The 21,036-nt window shown below is 44.4% G+C and overlaps 2 protein-coding genes across 5 annotated transcripts in view; both read right to left on the minus strand.

The window, feature by feature from the left end:
* Nucleotides 1–5,248: 5,248 nt before the first annotated feature.
* LOC121859689 (basic salivary proline-rich protein 1-like) lies at nt 5,249–7,519 on the minus strand. The gene is made up of 4 exons (XM_042356620.1): nt 7,457–7,519; nt 6,615–7,235; nt 5,795–6,085; nt 5,249–5,386 (listed from the first exon to the last, which is right to left on the minus strand). Exons 1-4 carry the CDS (start codon nt 7,517–7,519, stop codon nt 5,249–5,251), a joined length of 1,113 nt encoding a protein of 370 aa, XP_042212554.1.
* A 3,538-nt stretch (nt 7,520–11,057) lies between these two features.
* Nucleotides 11,058–21,036, minus strand: part of LOC121859683 (complexin-like) — a 153,574-nt gene continuing 143,595 nt past the window's right edge. For all 4 annotated transcript variants that reach the window (XM_042356612.1, XM_042356610.1, XM_042356611.1 and 1 more), the window contains one exon: nt 11,058–17,885. In XM_042356612.1, coding sequence (XP_042212546.1) covers nt 17,866–17,885 — 20 coding nt within the window. In that variant the 3' untranslated portion in view covers nt 11,058–17,865. The remainder of the gene's footprint in view (nt 17,886–21,036) is intronic.

The following is a 21,036-nucleotide window of genomic DNA, read 5'->3' on the forward strand; positions in this document are numbered from 1 at the left end:
GGGCGCTACTGGCACTGGGTGCCGTTGCCCTGGGAATGCCCCTGGAAACTGCCACCTGTCCAGGGTAAATAGGAGGCCCCAGGGAGCGCTGCCCTGTACGGCCCCTGGAGTTCAGTTGTTTTGCACGAATTTAGAAAAATGGGAGATGTGACGTTATATAAATACACCGCCCATCAATTTCCAGTATCATCGCGCAACAAACAATGTAAAGGAGAATAAATATCCAACAGGAAAACATAAATTGGGGTGTTATTGCTTGACTGGCTGCTCTGTTCTCCTATTGGCTGTTATTTGGGTGTAGTTACATTTTAGTCCACCAATCACAGTTAAGTAAAGAGATTGGTGGGCGTATGCAATATGCGACACCACAGCCAAGCAAACTATAGGGATCCCTGCGAGGGGCGTCTAGTAGGCCCCGTGGTGTCGCCCCCCCGCCCTGGGAGGGCCCTGGGAGTACCGCTATCCATGGGAGGCCCTGGGGGGCGCCGACAACAGGAGGGCCCTGGGGCCTTGGCCCCTGGAAAGAGGCCCTGGGGGGGGGGCTGAGGGCAAAATACCTGTTAGAGACCCTCCACCGCCACCTTTGGGAGGGCCCCGAGGAACGCCGCCGCTTCTGAGATGGCCTAGAGGCACTCCATAACCCCTGGAAGACACCCTGGGGCTGCTGGCCTGGTAGGGCCTGGGGCGTTACTGCTCCTGAGAGGAGCTCCGGGTAACCGCACCTACCTAAAGGAGGGTCCTTGGGGCGTCACGCCGCCCCTGGGGCGGCCACTGGAATTTTTCGACGTTCCTGCGAGGCCTTGGGCGCCGCACCTGGTAAAGACAAATGGGAGGCCCATGGACATTGCCCCGGAGGTGTCTAGGTGATTAATTTTCAATACCTAGACCAATGGGAGATATGACGTTAAATAAATAAACCGCCCATGGCATTTCAGTATCATCAGATTATGAACAATGTAGGAGAATAAATATCAACAGGAAAACATAAATTGAGGGTGTTGTGCTTTGACTGACTTCTCTGTTCTCCTATTGGCTGTTATTTGATGTATTTATATTTTAGTCCCCCTGTGGTGAAAGAAGACTAGAGTCGACCTTTTTTAGGTTTATTGTTCATATAACTGACCAAGGGTAGTATATGGCATCTGGAAGAGAACAAAAGAATATTCTAGTTGAGTAGAGGAACAATGAAAATGGCTAATATAATATATCCCCAAACAAAACAAAACCCAATGATAAGAAACATAACATATACAAACATACGTAACAAGACAGAAGACCCTGGCAAGCCCTGGGGGTCCCAGCAACACCTAAAGGGTCCCTGAATGCTGCCTCATTAGGGGAGGCCACTAGTAGCGCTTTCAGCATCTGGGAGGCACCTGAAGCCACCGCCCCTGGGAAGGCCCCTGGGGGGGTACCAGCAGCCTCCCAGGGCTCCTGGGACTCCACATCCCCTGGCAGGGCCCCTCAGAGCGCCGTTGTCCTGTAGAGGGCTCCGGGGGGCGCTACTGGCACTGGGTGCGCCGTTGCCCTAGGAATGCCCTGGAAGCGCCGCACCTGTCATCCAGGGCAAATAGAGGCCCCAGGGAACACTGCCCTGTACGGCCCCTAGGTTCAGTTGTTTTGCACAATTTAGAAAAATGGGAGATATGACGTTATATAAATACCGCCCATCAATTTCCAGTATCATCGCACCAATAAACAATGTAAAGGAAATAAAATATCCAACAGGAAAACATAGAATTGGGGTGTTGTGCTGACTATTTTGCTCTGTTCTCCTATTGGCTGTTATTTGGTGTAGTTACATTTAGTCCACCAATCACGGTTAAGTAAGGGATTGGTGGACGTATGCAACTCTGCGACACCACAAGCCAAGCAAACTATAGGGATCCTGCGAGGGGCGTCTCTAAGTAGGCCCGTGGTGTCGCCCCGCCCCTGGGAGGCCCTGGAATACCGCTATCCATGGGAGGGGCCCTGGGGAGCTGCCGACAACCCAACAAGGAGGCCCTGAGGCGCCACAGCCCTGGAAGAAGAGGCCACGGGGGGCAGGGGGGCAAAATACCTGTTAGAGACCCTCCATACCTTTGGAGGAACCCGAGGAACGCCGCCGCTACCAGAGATGGCCCTGGGGGCGCCGCAGCCCCTGGAAGCACCCTGGGGCTGCTACAGCTGGTAGGGCCTGGGGGCGTTACCCAGCCTGAGAGGGTTCCCGGTAGCCGCACCTACCCTAGGAGGGTCCTTAGGGCGCCGCCGTCTCTGGGACGGCCACTGGGTGCGCTGACGTTCTGCGAGAGGCCCTTAGGGCGCCGACCTGGTAGGGCAAATGGGAGAGCCCCAGGGGGCACTATCACTGGATTGACCGTGGTGGCAGTTATTTTTGCACATTTAGAACAATGGAAGATATGAATAAAAACACCGCCCATTGCATTTCCAGTATAATCGCACCATCAACAATGTAAAGGAGAATAAATATCCAACAGGAAAACATAAGTTGGGGTGTTGTGTTGACTGACTGCCCTGTTCTCCTATTGGCTGTTATTTGGATGTATTTATTTTAGGTCCCCAGGTAAGAAAGACTAGAGTCGACCTTTTTTAGGTTTTATTACCATATAACTGACCAAGATAGCATGGCATCTGGAAGAGAGAATGAAAAGAATATTCTAGTAAGTGAAGGAATGAAATGACTCACAAATATATCCCCAAACAAAAATGTAAAACCCAATGATAAGAAAACATAACATATATATACAAACGCACGTAATAAGACAGAAGACCCCACAAGCCCTGGGGTCCCAGCAACACCTAAAGAGGTCCCTGATGGGCGCTGCCTCCATTCGGAAGGCCACAAGTATGCTTCAGCATTTGGGAGTGGCACCTGAAAGCCCCACCGCCCCTGGGAAGGCCCTGGGGGCACCACACCCACCCTCCCAGGCCCTGGGACTCCACATCCCCTGGCAGGGCCCCTCAGAGCGCCGTTGTCCCTGAGAGGGCTCCGGGGGCGCTACTGGCACTGGGTGCGCCGTTGCCCCTGGGAATGCCCCTGGAAGCGCCGCACCTGTCAGGGCAAATGGGAGGCCCCCAGGGAGCGCTGCCCTGTACGGCCCCTGGGTTCAGTTGTTTTTGCACAAATTAGAAAAATGGGAGATATGACGTTATATAAATACACCGCCCATCGAATTTCCAGTATCATCGCATAATAAACAATGTAAAGGAGAATAAATATCCAACAGGAAAACATAAATTGGGGTGTTGTGCTGACTGACTGCTCTGTTCTCCTATTGGCTGTTATTTGGTGTAGTTACATTTTAGTCCACCAATCGCAGTTAAGTAAGGGATTGGTGGACGTATGCAATATGTACGACACCACAACCAAGCAAACTATAGGGATCCTGCGAGGGGACGTCTCTAGTAGGCCCCGTGGTGTCGCCCCCGCCCCTGGGAGGGCCCCTGGGAGTACCGCTATCCATGGGAGGGCCCCTGGGGGCGCCGACAACCTTGGGAGGGCCCTGGGGGCGCCACAGCCCCTGGAAGAGGCCCGGGGGGGGGGGGCGGGGGCAAAATACCTGTTAGAGACCCTCCGCCACCTTTGGGAGGGCCCCGAGGAACGCCGCCGCTTCTGAGATGGCCCTGGGGGCGCCATAACCCCTGGAAGACACCCTGGGGTTGCTACAACCCCTGGTAGGGCCCCTGGGGGCGTTACTGCTCCTGAGAGGGCTCCGGGTAGCCGCACCTACCCTAGGGAGGGTCCTTGGGGGCGTCGCCGCCCCTGGGACGGCCACTGGGTGCGCCGACGTTCCTGCGAGGGCCCCTTAGGGCGCCGCATCTGGTAGGGCAAATGGGAGGGCCCATGGGAACGTTGCCCCCGGAGGGCATCTGGGGGCAGTTGCTTTTGCAATACTTAGAACAATGGGAGATATGACGTTAAATAAATAAACCGCCCATGGCATTTCCAGTATCATCGAATTATGAACAATGTAAAGGAGAATAAATATCCAACAGGAAAACATAAATTGGGGTGTTGTGCTGACTGACTGCTCTGTTCTCCTATTGGCTGTTATTTGATGTATTTATATTTTAGTCCCCTGTGGTGAAAGAAGACTAGAGTCGACCTTTTTTTAGGTTTTATTGTTCATATAACTGACCAAGGGTAGTATGGCATCTGGAAGAGAACAAAAGAATATTCTAGTAAGTGAAGGGAACAATAAAAATTACTAATATAATATATCCCCAAACAAAACAAAACCCAATGATAAGAAAGATAACATATATATACAAACGCACGTAACAAGACAGAAGACCCTGGCAAGCCCTGGGGTCCCAGCAACACCTAAAGAGGTCCCCTGAGGGCGCTGCCTCCATTGGGAAGGCCACTAGTAGCGCTTCAGCATCTGGGAGGGCACCTGAAAGCCCCACCGCCCCTGGGAAGGCCCCTGGGGGCACCAACGACCCTCCCAGGGCTCCTGGGACTCCACATCCCCTGGCAGGGCCCCTCAGAGCGCCGTTGTCCCTAGAGAGGCTCCGGGGGCGCTACAACGCAAGTTGCGCATTTGGGAATGCCTGGGCGCCGCACCTGGTAGGGCAAATGGGAGGGCCCATGGGAGCGTTGCCCCCGGAGGGCATCTGGGGGCAGTTGTTTTTGCAATACTTAGAACAATGGGAGATATGACGTTAAATAAATAAACCGCCCATGGCATTTCCAGTATCATCGAATTATGAACAATGTAAAGGAGAATAAATATCCAACAGGAAAACATAAATTGGGGTGTTGTGCTGACTGACTGCTCTGTTCTCCTATTGGCTGTTATTTGGTGTAGTTACATTTTAGTCCACCAATCACAGTTAAGTAAGGGATTGGTGGACGTATGCAATATGTACGACACCACAACCAAGCAAACTATAGGGATCCTGCGAGGGGACGCCTCTAGTAGGCCCCGTGGTGTCGCCCCCGCCCCTGGAAGGGCCCCTGGGAGTACCGCTATCCATGGGAGGGCCCCTGGGGGCGCCGACAACCTTGGGAGGGCCCTGGGGGCGCCACAGCCCCTGGAAGAGGCCCTGGGGGGGGGGCCGGGGGCAAAATACCTGTTAGAGACCCTCCGCCACCTTTGGGAGGGCCCCGAGGAACGCCGCCGCTTCTGAGATGGCCCTGGGGGCGCCATAACCCCTGGAAGACACCCTGGGGCTGCAACAACCCCTGGTAGGGCCCCTGGGGGCGTTACTGCTCCTGAGAGGGCTCCGGGTAGCCGCACCTACCCTAGGGAGGGTCCTTGGGGGCGTCGCCGCCCCTGGGACGGCCACTGGGTGCGCCGACGTTCCTGCGAGGGCCCCTTAGGGCGCCGCACCTGGTAGGGCAAATGGGAGGGCCCATGGGAGCGTTGCCGCCGGAGGGCATCTGGGGACAGTTGTTTTTGCAATAATTAGAACAATGGGAGATATGACGTTAAATAAATAAACCACCCATGGCATTTCCAGTATCATCGAATTATGAACAATGTAAAGGAGAATAAATATCCAACAGGAAAACATAAATTGGGGTGTTGTGCTGACTGACTGCTCTGTTCTCCTATTGGCTGTTATTTGATGTATTTATATTTTAGTCCCCTGTGGTGAAAGAAGACTAGAGTCGACCTTTTTTTAGGTTTTATTGTTCATATAACTGACCAAGGGTAGTATGGCATCTGGAAGAGAACAAAAGAATATTCTAGTAAGTGAAGGGAACAATAAAAATTACTAATATAATATATCCCCAAACAAAACAAAACCCAATGATAAGAAACATAACATATATATACAAACGCACGTAACAAGACAGAAGACCCTGGCAATCCCTGGGGTCCCAGCAACACCTAAAGAGGTCCCCTGAGGGCGCTGCCTCCATTGGGAAGGCCACTAGTAGCGCTTCAGCATCTGGGAGGGCACCTGAAAGCCCCACCGCCCCTGGGAAGGCCCCTGGGGGCACCAACGACCCTCCCAGGGCTCCTGGGACTCCACATCCCCTGGCAGGGCCCCTCAGAGCGCCGTTGTCCCTGAGAGGGCTCCGGGGGCACTGGGTGCGCCATTGCCCCTGGGAATGCCCCTGGAAGCGCCGCACCTGTCAGGGCAAATGGGAGGTCCCCAGGGAGCGCTGCCCTGTACGGCCCCTGGGTTCAGTTGTTTTTGCACAATTTAGAAAAATGGGAGATATGACGTTATATAAATACACCGCCCATCGAATTTCCAGTATCATCGCATAATAAACAATGTAAAGGAGAATAAATATCCAACAGGAAAACATAAATTGGGGTGTTGTGCTGACTGACTGCTCTGTTCTCCTATTGGCTGTTATTTGGTGTAGTTACATTTTAGTCCACCAATCACAGTTAAGTTAGGGATTGGTGGACGTATGCAATATGTACGACACCACAACCAAGCAAACTATAGGGATCCTGCGAGGGGACGTCTCTAGTAGGCCCCGTGGTGTAGCCCCCGCCCCTGGGAGGGCCCCTGGGAGTACCGCTATCCATGGGAGGTGCCCTGGGGGCACCGACAACCTTGGGAGGGCCCTGGGGGCGCCACAGCCCCTGGAAGATGCCCTGGGGGGGGGGGCGGGGGCAAAATACCTGTTAGAGACCCTCCGCCACCTTTGGGAGAGCCCCTGGGGGCGCCGTTGCCTCTGGGAGGGCTCTTGAGGGCGCCGCCGCTTCTGAGGGGGCCCTGGGGGCACCACAGCCCCTGGAAGAGGCTATGGGAGTACTACAGCCTCTGGCAAGGCCCCTGGGAGCTCTGCCACCTTTGGGAGGAGAATTAGGGTGCTTCTGCCCCTGGGATGGCTCTGGGGGGCTCTGCCGCCCCTGGGATGGTCCCTGGGGGTGCTGCAACCAATGGGACGGCTCCTGAGAGCGCCATAGCCCCTGGGTGGCCACAGCCCCTGGCAGGGCCACTGGGGCTCTACCTGAATGTGCACCTGGGGGCGATGCCACTCCTGGCAGGGCCCCTGGGAGCGCAGCTGCCCCTGGCAGGGCCCTTGGGAGGGTTCTTTGGGGGCACCGCGCCTTTGAGAGGGCCTCTAGGGACGTTGCCACCCATAGAGAGGACCCCTGGGGGCGCTGCCACCCCTGGGTTCGCCGTCGCTTCTGGGAGGCCCCTGGGGGCACCACCACCCCTGGGAGGACCCTTGGGGGCACCGTCGCCCATGGGTGGGTCTCTGGGGGCGCCACCTCCCGAGGGATGGCCTCTGGGGGCGCCACTGACCCAGGCTGGCCCTGGTGTTCCCACCACCGCTAATGTAGGGGCCCCTGAGGGAGCCGCCTCCCTTGGCAGGGCCCCTAGTAGCGCCTCAGCATCTGGGAGAGCCCCTGGGAGCGCCGCCACCCCTGGGTTCGCCGTCGCTTCTGGGAGGCCCCTGGGGGCACCAACACCCCTGGGAGGACCCCTGGGAGCGCCGCCGCCCCTGTATGTTCTGTATGTACTGTAAGTCACTAACACTTGTTGTATATGGTGGTCCGAGGTTTGCTGCTCTTCTGAGGGCTACATTTTGAATTGCCATTATTTTGAGTTTATTTGTTTTTGTTATAGTGTTGAGTGGAATTGGGCGTTGATTCTTGATGAGTTAATGAGGCTGGAACATGTAAAAGTATATAGAGTTTTTAGTAGCAAAATTCCAACTGTCCTTTCTTCATTTAGTAGGGAAATATAATATATACAGTTCCAAGTGTATATCATCGTAACTTAACCACTGTAGCTATGAGTGTTAAATGAGGACGGAGGCTATGTTAAATAGCACTGCTAAACACGTCCTGTTGATTTGAGGTGCTGAGTGAGAATACCCCGGTGTAGCCGGCCTCCGTTACCTGACCTAGCATTTTAGGGTCCCGCCTCAAGGGTGAAACTTACCTATCAAGTGATGTGACCATGTCACCTCATAGCTAGTGGAAAGTTACAGTGGGTGATATGATTATATAAGCTGAATGCATTGCTCGACATTTATATAAAAACTAAAGGCTAATACAGGGATATTCCATGTGTGACCTGACTGGTGACTAGAGCAGTTGTTTTGTGGTTGTTCCGCCTCAACTCAAACTCTGCTTTGTGTAACATTTTCTTGTCATACCATTTCCCCTCACCTTTATCTAGCAGTCAACCTCGAATGGTAGACGTTTGTTAACATAGAGATAACATTCAAGCTCTAAAATTCTAGACATTAACTTCAGCTGTTCGCCTTCCTGGTCTTGTAAACACTTGCTTCTTTAGAAAGCACATCTGGTAAGGTGCCATATTGAAGGTGTCATGGTTGGTGCTATTCATTACACTGTAGTGGACTTCTCCCCTACAACTGCGTATCCGCATTCCAATGAGACAGTATCCTAGCAACCAAGCGAGCGGCGTCACTAGATGTTACCACCTTCCCTAGCAACGAACCAAAGACCGGCGACTTTCTCGGGTTTTCCCAATATGACTCATAGAGGACTCACGGCTGCTGGGTATATAAGCTCTGTCTCTCCATACACCACATACAAGAACTTCACGAATTATTCGATATCGAACCACTGAATATACGTACACACAGCCAAGCACGAGAGTATGGACCAAACTTGAAGATGGAGGATCATTATTCTCTAAGTTAAAGAAGAAGGAACAACTAAAATAAAGCTGGTGGCCTAGAGCTTCCATGCTGACATTACAGAACAAGAACCACTCTACAAAGAGATAAACAAATAACCTACCACGGACAAATAAAAATTAACACTCACTACAATAATAATATCTAGCTAGCTTAACTCCTCCCCTCCTCCTCAACCTCCTTCCTGAGCGGACGGGCCTCACTGCTGCCACCCAATCATTTCGTCCCTAGGTGGACAGCCCACCTCTATCTACCCTCCACTCTTCTTCCCGTTCCACCTTTACTCTTCTCCCTCCTTTCCCAGTGCAAAGTCATTGCCACTTTACTCATTATCATCATCATCATTGAGATTCATTCTGGTCTCTCTTCTTGAACAAGCAACACCTCCTCCTCCGCCGCTGCCTGGCGGCCCTCGCCTCTCCTCCGCCTGCCTGGCGGTCCTCGCTCCCGCCAGCGAGCATGGCGACCCACCAGCTGTCCTTCTCTGAGCTTCCTCACCAACCAGCTCTCATTCTGGTCTCTCTTCTTGAACAAGCAACACCTCCTCCAGCAAGCTCCACGCTGTCCAGCATTCATTCAACCAGGAGGCCAGCAACAGGCAACATCTTCTCTAACGAAGCTCCTGCACATCTACCTCCTTCAACAAGCTACTCACCGACCGTCTCTACTGAGCAGCTCCTCACCACACGGCACCTCCAGCACCAGACTGTCTATCATATAACTTATATTATATAAGAAAACCACCTTAGAGTTTCCATCCATCCTGAGTGCTAGACAACATTATACCACGAATTCCTACAACACACTGCACAAACCGAAGACCATAACTCCACCGGGCACATTTATTATCGTGCCATCATCAAGTCCATAGTTTTGGCCGCCCGGTGCACCTCTCATTACACTGAGGTTGTTGATGCCATTACCGGTCACTATAGTTTGGATAACTGCTCATTCCCTAGTTGGGGACGAGCTGTGTGCACTGCTCCGAGCCCCCGCGTCTGTCACTCGTATATGGGGGTCAGACCACCACACTAAGATGTGTAAATTCATATTAAAACAAGTGATCCAACCTTTTAGTAAACAAGGGGCGTGAAACAGTTCAATACACTCCCGCCGCCGGGAGAGATTTAGCTGGTGGTGGACGATAAGATGTCACTTGGACATCTGCTTTGCCTATATATTACAATACTTGTTTGTTGTATCCCGTGCAGAAGGCACTGTTATTGCGCCTTTCAAGTGAAAAAGAAGCGCCTTTGTATTAGTGACATGATATTTTTTTCTGTAATACAGATTCACGTATACTAGTAAATATGTTATCGATATCCAGGTAAAATATATTGAAATTACTGTGTTGTCATAATGATCAAGAGCATAATTCTCATATGTATTAAAATGGCATTCTTCCCCAAGAGCTTCAGTAATATGCCATCTTCACCCGGAGAGAGAGCGCAGGGGCGGATCCAGGAATATCAAAACGGGGAGGGGGAGGGGGTCCAAGAAGTTGTGGTTGGGTAGAACATGGCGAGCATAGCGAGCCTACCCAGCTGGAGGTTTATAAGGGGGGCGATGTAGCCTCCCCCTCCCCGATTTTTTTTTTAATCTGACCAATATTACGGGCATTTTGAGGCCATTTTGAAGCCCTGTTCAGTTGATATTGAAGGATGTTCTGAGAGCAATAGTAATTACTTTTTACTATACAAAAACGCCTGAGTACAAAGCTACATTAAAGAAAAAGTAACTAAATTTTCTGATGAAAAGGGGGTTCCGGACCCCCTGTAGAGAGAGAAAGGAATCATTTGGTTGTTCATATTATTTTTTTAACTATTACATTAAGAACGGAATGTTTGAGGAAATGTGTATAACATCCTCATATAAGGGACATTATAACCAAGAATACTCACAGGTGTGTGTAGTTCAGGGTCCCAACACTGCTGGTGCTGCATTAGTTCATTTAGTTTTGATACTGACTCGTTCGGATGGTGACGCGAACTTTTTCATGTACTGTACTCTGCAACATGCTGATTAAGGGGGATCTGTTGTCCACAATTTGATATCAGTATAATTACTTTTCCAAATGACATCTCAATAATTTTACTTAGTGTTCCAATGTTAATTACTCGCTGCTTATGGTGTTTCAAGGTTACTTTTTGGTGTTTGTTTTTCTGGATGTATTTAAATAGTTAAACATTAAATTTCATTTTTGAGAAAGTGGTTTTTTTTGCTTCGGGATTTTGTTTTCCTTTTCAGAAATATTATCTCACCGGTCACTACTTTACAACACTCGTCCATTACTTTATATCACCTCATAACACTCGGTCATTACCTTATAACACTCGTTCATTAATTTATAACACTCCGTCTTACCTATAATGAAAAAGGCTATTTCTTTTCCAACAGAGGAAAAGACACACAAATTCATGTTGGCTTTGCTTCTTTGGAATGACGAGGATAATAAAACAACACCTTCTTCTGTATCTTATTTATTACAATAGTGTGACTGCAAAGGGAGTGGCGGGCTTGCTCAGTGAGCAGAAATAAACAAAGGGTTGATTTACCAACTAACTGTCCACATCACAGGTATTCTTAACATCGGTAAAACTACCTAAAGAAGACTCTGTTCTACCCATAACAACGATGAAGAACTCATGCCTAAAACGCGCTCATTTGTTGGTCAGTTTCTTTTATGTATAACTGTTACAGTAAATGGGTAGGGAGGGGCAAGGGTGGCTTGTTCTGGATATGCTTTCAAGCAGTTATGTTATATATTCCTGTATTAGTAAAATGTCAATAACTCTATAAAATACTTGTTAATGCTATATCTACAAATTTTTCACTTATTTCCTTTACAAAGTACTGCATTTTGTTAAATCAAATTTTATCCCATTAATATTCAACAAAATAGATAGGATGTATTCGCCCAGGAATCCCTATGGGACTTAAGAAAAAATTAATAAAAAGGAACTTATGCCGATAATTAACGCCAGTGTTCAAGATGGGAAGTGAGTACCCACAACACTGAAGTCTCTTTGTCAGATTTATGTAAATATGAATCAGCATCCATCACAATCACCCCGACCATGGGAACACCCCGTGACAGCGTGGCTGGTTGAAGGCCCGTGACACTGCCACCGATCCAATAGTTCCTTGTATAAAACATAACTTTGGAGAAAACATGAGAGAGAAAGTTGTTTGATTTTTTCAAAATTTTCATCATAAGAAGAGGAAACCATGTGAAAAGGAAAGTATATTATATAACGGTATACCCACAGAACACACTTTGATCATACTATTTCCTATCAACTATTGTTAGTTTCGGTAAACTTGAGAGTAGGGAGTGAAAGGGGAAAGCTTGGTGAAAATTTCCTAAGAGAGATAATGTATATACTTTCTAAAGAACAGAGTTACAGCAAGGCTTCTTCTTCTTTATTTAATAGTGAAGACAGAAAATAGGAAACTAATAATTCAACGGCTTCCCGATTCACATTTTGAATAAACCGGCTTCCCGATTCACGTTTTCTATAAACCGGCTTCCCGATTCACGTTTTCTATCAACTTACTAACTTTATATAAGGATTTATGGTAACGCTTCAGTTTAATATTATGTACTCTTGTTCACGATACACATGCACAACACTGACAGAATAACGAAGAGATATAGAATCACTCTATAGAAGAAGGTCAACCTACGCGTATATCAAGAAATAGCGGTGCATAGTTTATAAGTCTTGACCATACTCTTGTGGGCACTGGGAAAATGTTTTGCATATATATATATATATATATATATATATATATATATATATATATATATATATATATATATATATATATATATATATATATATATATATATATATATATATAGCTAAAACGCCATGACAAATACAAATGATAATTGAGAGATATGTTTTTGTCTGTACATAGCTTACGAGCTGAATTGGTGTAATTAAATATTAGCAAAGATTTTCAAAAGACTTAAAATCCAGACATATAGGATAGAGACAGTGAGGGAATAGATAAAAGGTTAAAGGGATACCCACCTATGTTAAAGATCTTTACATCACATCAAGCGTGACAGTAGAAACAACCCTCAAGACTTACTATTTGTGATATGAGTGGTGAGAGCAGGTAGAGACTAGTGCAGGCTAGGGAAGGATACTGAAGGTGGCGTTGTGGTCGTTCCTTGTTAATTTTTTTGTTACCTCATTTTTTTTATTTATTTGCCAGTTCACCTGGAAGATGATATGTAAAATAAATTATCAATCATTAGTCTCACGATAAAAAAAAATATAAACAAAATGAAAACAGGGACAGTTCTTGTCCAGAGTTATTACCGAAAACTAAAAAAATTTGTGTTGGAATACATCAATATTGTGTTTGTAGCCGAGATCAGTGTGAGGTCCCACGGCCTCTCTTCTTTTCACATTCTAAATTTGAAAACCCAATTTGAAAACTTAAATAAATTTATACATAAGGAAGATAGAGAGAATGAAAATATTAACAAAAGTGTTCTTAGATTGTTTGGTGTGCAGGAGGTCGGTGGTGGCCACACGACCTCCGTTAACCTTGGTATTTCCTTAGGAAGGTTAGGTGAAGCTCTGCGCGAGTTGAGTTTACAAATAACTGGTTTCCGCCACCAGGAGAGTGCCACATATTTAACATCTACAGTTTTGTTTATCATCAACTTGTCTTCAGTAATATCATTGTTTCGATCCTAAGACGATACGGTCCACAAGACATGTACATAAATATTTATAAATCAGGTAAGAACATCCGCCCTGGACAAATACCGTTCCTATGCTCAAGTGACATTAACAGCCAATCAGAACCGCATTCTCTTACAGGCCAGTTTATTATGCCTTCCGACTGGCTTGCCAAGGACCAAGGGAATAGTACAGTGGGCTCAAGAGGACTAACAGCACCAAGACATTTTCTTCCAATATTTTTAAAACGAATTATTAAAAACAAACAAAAAAACAATGACACTTTCATACATCTGCAAGAAACTGAATTAGCAGTACTGTATATCACATACAGGAGAGTAAGTAACAGGAAAATCCTTTAATGTCTTGGTAACTGGGAACTGGCCCATGATCATTAAGCCCTGACTAAAGCTCACTGAGAGAGAGAGAGAGAGAGAGAGAGAGAGAGAGAGAGAGAGAGATACATTAGATATAGAGAGAAGTTAGCTCGTTTAGTTCCTACCAGATTACAATGACTAACAACCATAATTGACTAGTAGTATCTGGCTATCAAATCAACAACAACGGTAGTTAACAACAAGGGTCAGAACAACTTGTCTAGATGAAAAGGAATTTGGGTATGATTCTGGCTTCAGTAAGCAAAAGTCTACAAATTTATTTTCTCATTTTCGCGGAACGGTTACTACCATAGGTTTTCACATACGTGCTTATTGCGACTTAAGACTTGATCTAATGTTTCACGAAAACATTATTTTGTTAAATGTAAGTCCACGTTAGATTAAGGTTTCCAGCTCGTTAAGTTAGAAGAAATTTGATGGCATGTTCAAGAGAGAGTCAAAGACGCCAGTGTTTTGAGTTAATATATCGAGAATTATCATAGCTATTTTTCCTCGTTATATCTGTTCACTAGGCATAATGAGGTTCCTATCGCCTTTTATTGCGAAAACTGAAAAACTAATTCATTTTTAAATTTCCATTAATAAATGTACAATCATTTATCATGCAAAAGGCCCATGGAAAATAGATGTCACAATAACAAAGTGTTATCTCTGAACGGGTGACAGAGTAGAGACACAGCAGCCAGAGGCCTCAGGTTACAGGACACAGCTGGGTCCTGTAACTGTTGATATTCGAGTCATAAAACACCTTAAATGATCTGGTGTCCTCTGGCTGGGGTCTCTACACGACCTCAGACCCAGTTACTGGGCTGATTCTTCGTCAATAACCCAGCCTTTATCAGCTGTCTTGGTAAGTCAGCTGTTTTCAAAATAAGCCTCAGAAAGTCAGGGCTGTTTGGGTAGAAGTCAAAAAGCCAGGAGACCAGGGTTAAGACGAAGCCAGCGTTCGCCTCTCACTGCGCAGGTCCAGTCAGCGCGCAGTGAGTGGCGGCGGGCACCAGGCTTCGTCATCTTTGATTCAATATGCGCCAAATATATCTACCACCACCATCGTCTGTAACCTAAAAACAATTATCTTGTGTACTGTACTACCTTGAGCCATATTTCATCCTTCCCTGACGCAAACTTTCCCCTTGGCATATGTATAGTTTTGGAAAATTCGCCCCAGGAAGTTGACATCAATTAAAAAGGCCCCTTTGCTTGCTAATCGCTCAAAATACATTTATTTCTATCAGTCAAACTGTTTGAGATCATCAGGAGTCCGAACAAAACTATATTATAAATAGGGGTGGGGTGTCTCTCTTCTACTTATATACATATACACAACACACACATCAACTGCTTCACAAAGTCACTGCCGGCTGTCCAAGTACGAAGCGCCCTATGTGTGAGAATACAGAAATACACGAAAACCCCCTAAAGTCGGAATCAGACAGCTTGCAGTGTTAACAAGTATTTATATTATCAGTGTGACATTTGTTTCTGCCACAACCGATTCATCATAATAATAAGAATATTCCACGGCAATGTCACCACCATTGTAAATCTCCTCATATGATCTGTGGGTCCTTTTGTCACGATACGTCCAAAATCTACCGACATATTTCAGTCGTACGATTATCTTTTAAAAATTCTTAGATTCAGTTCCTATTTCATCACCCAAAACACTGATCTGAAGCAAGCGTTAGACTTAGGATAAATCTGAAGTGCTAGACAGGTGAAGTAGAATCTGCGGAGACAATAGCTGTGGTTTGTTTTAACGTGAGGTTTATGTTACGAGTTAGCTCAGTTACGAAACAATTACTTGACATTTAAGTGTACATTTACCTTACAAGTGGCATGCTTAATAAGACTTTATAATTATGTAGATATTTACGTCACAATTTACAAGTTTGTTTAAATTATAGACAATGTTAAGACTTTTTTTTAGCTGAGGTAGGCTTTAGGTTAGGATTTAAGTTCGCTTTGCATGATAAGAGAAGATGTTAGCCATTTACGTTATTCTTTGTTGTTTATGCATCTGTGAAAACCTTTGTGGTAGTATCCGTCCCACCAAGTGAGAATCTGAGTAGCATGTTAGCCGCCAAGGTCACACGTCTTATTTACACAACATATACATGATCCAAACAAGAAAATACACAAAAATCGTCTTGAAACATGGTGAAAATAAAGAGACAATTGACTTAAGTCTTTCACGGACACGATTATAAGAGTGTCTAGAGAGGAGGAATTCTCTAACAGGTGGGATCGTTATGTAGCTGGCCGCTGACAACTAGAGATGCCCGCTGATTGGATAGACAGTCTCTGGCGTCATGGATCAGCTGATTAACGACACAGTGATTGAGAAGTCTCCCTCTGAATACACTCGTCAACAATACATCCGACGACGCTCTAGAATGACCACATTTTTGTCTACGTCTGAATATATAATGAGAAAAAATTTAACAATGGCTATATCTAAGTATTGTTTGATTATAATATCAACACAACCGCCATTTTTTTTCTTATAAACATTTTCGAAAGTTCATTCATCTTCGACAAGACAAGAATTATTCCATTAATGTTTAAATTTTAACAGTTTATCATTTGGAAATCAAATGTTAATTTTTTATTTGTGAAGTCAAAATAATTGCGAGCCAGATGTATTGTACACTAGGAACAAAAATGTCATACCCTCAGAATGTCTAAACCAAAGAAATTTATGTAACAAACGTTGAAATAACAGACCTGCATTGACCAAACATGAGAAGTGCAAATCCAGCAATGACAAACGGACATAGGCTACTTGCTTCTACATGCAGTCAAATGCCCTGACCTTAACATATCCTTAATTTCATAAATACAACGTAACCTCAACTTCATTAACACACTGGTAATAAACAAGCTAGACGAACGGAGATTTCGATGATCGACGATTAAGTTGGGTTACACCTCGGTAACAACTTGAACTGAGAAGCTGGCGCGCTAGTGCCTGTCTTGGCCTCCGGGGTGAGGAGCAGCGCACGCAAAACACTCCACGCAGGGTCCAATGAACCAAAGGAAAGAGCATAGAGCAGGCAACATGGTTAAAAAGATGTCGACTGTATATTCGACAGCAATACTCAGTAATTAATTCTTTTTATCATACTATTCACCTTAATCAGTTTCCACTTCAGGAAGTATCTAGTTTGTTTATTCTAACACTGGCTGGCCAAGGAAACGCTAACTGAGATCCCCTGAAGTGAGGATAGCAGGAGACTTCACTTCTACCAGTTAACATCTTTTTACCATCTGCCTCACCGACTTGTCAGGAGTTTTAACTCTCCATATGAAAAAGGGTACATTGTTTTATTAACGGTCTCACTCCATCATGTGGTAGCATTCGTAAGAAAGGGGATGCTATATACAAAATCTCTATCAAGTAAAGTCTCTTATAAACAGACTTTCCGCTTGAAGGCAGGTGAAGAACAGCAACAACTCAGGTCTTCATGAATCATCTACTGACTCTACTACAACGTGAGGGAAGGGGGGGGGGAATTAGCTTTAACCATATAACAAGTCTTAAACATTTTCGTTTGCAAATTTATTTAAAGGGAGGGGAGGGGACTTGTGTGTGCAATTCCTACACTTGACAAAAATAAAAGTCTCTTTTTACCGGCATTATTATTCAGTTAAATGAAAGCGTGTATCATGATGTACATTATCTATTTCTCAAAGGAATTCACTAGAGTAAGATAAATCTCCGGCATGTTTCTTTTTCCCCTAAAGGGACAATAACGTCCTAGATAACGAGGAACCTCTTCACCATTCACCGTTGGCAGAGAACGAAGTAAATAGCTGTTAGCTTCAATGACTGCTAGCTTGTATTCTTGACTTGTTATTACAGGCTATCTGACTGACTATCTTCACTGTGTTACATTTTCTTGATTTATTTACAAGCTGTTTTGAATGGCTTTCATGTAGTTTGTATTCTTGTTTACAAGGCTGTTTTGACTGGCTTCCATAGCTTGTTGTTTACGATGTAGAGTATGCTGATGGTTGATATTGTTGTATGGCCCGGAGGAGAAGACAGGAGTACCGCTGCCAGGGAAAGAGATACAGTGATGACGCGTCGCCCTAAACAGGAGACGGCTGTAGGCCTTTTATGTTGCATAGCGGCGGGGGAGTCCACAGCGTGAGCCGGGGGAGGGCTTTACTGCAGGACACACTTGCCTGTGGGAGTCCAACACTGAGTTATACATCAGCTCATCAACATACATTCATCATGATATAAATACACCAACAGGTAACAAGGTACACTGCCTACCATCATTGCAAATGTAAAAAAAAAAAAAAAAAAAAAAAATCCTGATATCTTGACATTTAAATTTTGTGGAATGGTCAAAATCTACATACTATTAACTCATTTATGCTAAAAAAATAAATCATTAGGGAAATACAATTTAGAAAATAATTAATGATAAAGATATTCTAACGCAGTCATCTTGGTCTTTGCCCTGGTGTGATGTGTACTGTTCATGGAAGTAAAAATTATGTAGGTTTTGATCTCTTGAATGTGTATGTACAGTATGTTTGTTTCATTATGCAATGTGCACGTAGGGCACACACGTCTTCACATTATATCGGTAAGTGTTTGTGTGCTAATATTTGCATATAGTAAGTGTAACTTTGTGTGTGTGTGTGTGTGTGTGTGTGTGTGAGTGTGTGTGTGTGTGTGTGTGGAGCATTATTGACTGCACTTCAAACTCAATGTGAAAGTTTGTATTTAACTTTACAAAATGATAATACTACTTAAGGCTAAAAGTTCTCATGGTAGGGAACACACATGTAAATACAATAACACCCAGACAATTCTACAAAACAATAATAATGAAAACAAACGTGACCAAAATACCGAATAGTGCTGAGAAGTGTAAAGAAAATGACATTCATGTGTAGAGTAAGAGACCTACTCATGTTGACAGTCTTTAATGAAGGAGTTGCTTCAATTACTTTCTTAATTAATTAGGTGTAAAAATTTCACTAGAAATAAATTATTATTATTATTATTATTATTATTATTATTATTATTATTATTAATTCTGAAAACATTGGTTTATTGTGTTCTACTTTTTTTTTCATATAAATCTTTTTATAACATCACATGTGAAAATGAGTCAACAAAATAAATGCAAAATTTGTACTGAAAGAATTTCCATGAATAACAAATTATATATATATATATATATATATATATATATATATATATATATATATATATATATATATATATATATATATATATATATATATATATATATATATATATATAATATGGAATAAGAATCGGAAAGGAATAATTGACATGAAAAGCGAAAGACAGCATTGAGGGTTGAGCGGCGGCGTACAACACATCAAGATCAGATCACTTGGCCATACACCATTACAGAGGCTAGTTGTTGTTTCGGTGGGGTGAGAGCCAGGGGAGTATACTGTAGACTGAGATGAGTGATCAGAGGGAGTGAGGGAGGGCTAAGGAAGCATTAAGGCCACCACAGTAGTTACATAGTTTTATCACTGGGAGAGGCACAAAAGTACGGGTTGTAGAGGGAAGTTGGCGACAGTAACTACTTGTTGTGAGAGATAGACGAAGCTGAGGTACAGGGCGTGTGAGTATTGCTGGGTCCTTCTCTGTGTTCCTAAATCTTTACTCCTGCTTCTTGTCAGCAACTCTTTCAGCACTCAATAAATACTAATTCTTTCAAAAATTCGCTTCACTGAATAGACATAATTGTGTAAAGTAAAGTTAATCAAATTTAGACCAGGATGCGATGTCATATTTGTGAAAGAATTCTGCATGATTGGGTACTTGGTATGAAGGATTTTGTTTCCGTAGATGCAACAGATATCCTAACGTAAGATAGTCCTAATTAACATCAAATTGGATATTGTGAAGTGAGTCATGCACTCTCACGGTTATTAGGTAAACGTCGACAGAGAAACTTATAATTTAGTAACTAGCGAGCACTACATGCCCTGTGAGTGCCGCGAGGGAGCGGCGGCGTAAGGTAGATAAATAGATGAGCCATCAGAAAATAAGTAGCGGTTGCTGTAGGGAGAAGACATTTAGAGCACGTATACACACATATAACATACAGTAATAAAGACCTGTACACACGCAGCAAAATCTGGACACGTCAAAACATGAGCGGGTGAGGTAGGATATGTGCCACACGCGGTCATAGAGAAATTTCACATGGAACTACGACAGAGCCAGTGAAGGTCTTTGAGTGAGGAGCGTTGAGTGTAGGACTTGAGTGTGTGAGGAATTCTGATACTCAGTCTCTCAATAGATTAAACACGATACTATGATACTTAAGTTTTGATGCAAATTGACACTTGATCTGCAGGGAAAGACATATCGTCCAACGAAATACAGGGCAGCTGTGTTGGGTCACGTCCGGCTCTTCTACACACACATTATATATATATATATATATATATATATATAATGCAAATTTGAGTCGGTGTTTTATTAGTTCAAATAATGTTTCACAGCGGTAACGCGTATATTTCTCATTATGTCCTGGACTCAATCTCCGATCCAGGACAGATGCGAGGTGTGACCTTACCAAACTTAACGGTTTACTCCGGGTATCCTGCTTTGTTGCTGTACTAACAATGGACAGCAACAAAGTAAAAAAAAAACAAAAAAAAAACAGACCAACCACCCGTACGGCTCATAAGCTGATCAGTGGTGAAATGGTAAATTGACGTATTAGCACAACGCCTCCGGACATAATATTTCCCAGTAAAGAGACCAGGATATGGTGTAGTATATGCCTTGGTGTTAAGGTTAGTTAACTCGTGTTACATTACTTCTAACCATTCTGATATAGCAACAACATTGCCAATTGGTACTATTACTTCTCCTATTAAGCCTTTTTTATGAATATACATTTTACAATTGTATGGTGACTAACTTCAGTGAATTTAAATTGGGAAATATCCATTTTTTTTTAGGTTTGTAATCTATAGCCAATGCAGTAGGAAGTATAAATAGCCATTTATTTTTGGAATGAAACCCAGTTTTTTGTATTAGTGTGTTTTTTAAATCAATATTTGTAATGCTGATATAATTAGAATGTATTACTGCGTTTCATAACTAAGGTCTAAAGGGCGTATATTAGTTCAGTAATTACTTGCACTGAAAATGGATACATATATTTATAATATACCACTTAAGGTAACCAAAATATGAAAACCGTCTGCGAGTTCGTTGTATTTCTCTGAACAAAGCCGCCATTTAAACATTTAATGTAAGAAATAAAATATATTTAATAGTTTACGTGCAGATCTCTATGTAAATTTATGAAAATCTATG

The sequence above is a fragment of the Homarus americanus genome, unplaced genomic scaffold, assembly GCF_018991925.1.
Source record: "Homarus americanus isolate GMGI-L3 unplaced genomic scaffold, GMGI_Hamer_2.0 scaffold21, whole genome shotgun sequence".
Classification (NCBI taxonomy): Eukaryota; Metazoa; Arthropoda; class Malacostraca; order Decapoda; family Nephropidae; genus Homarus; species Homarus americanus.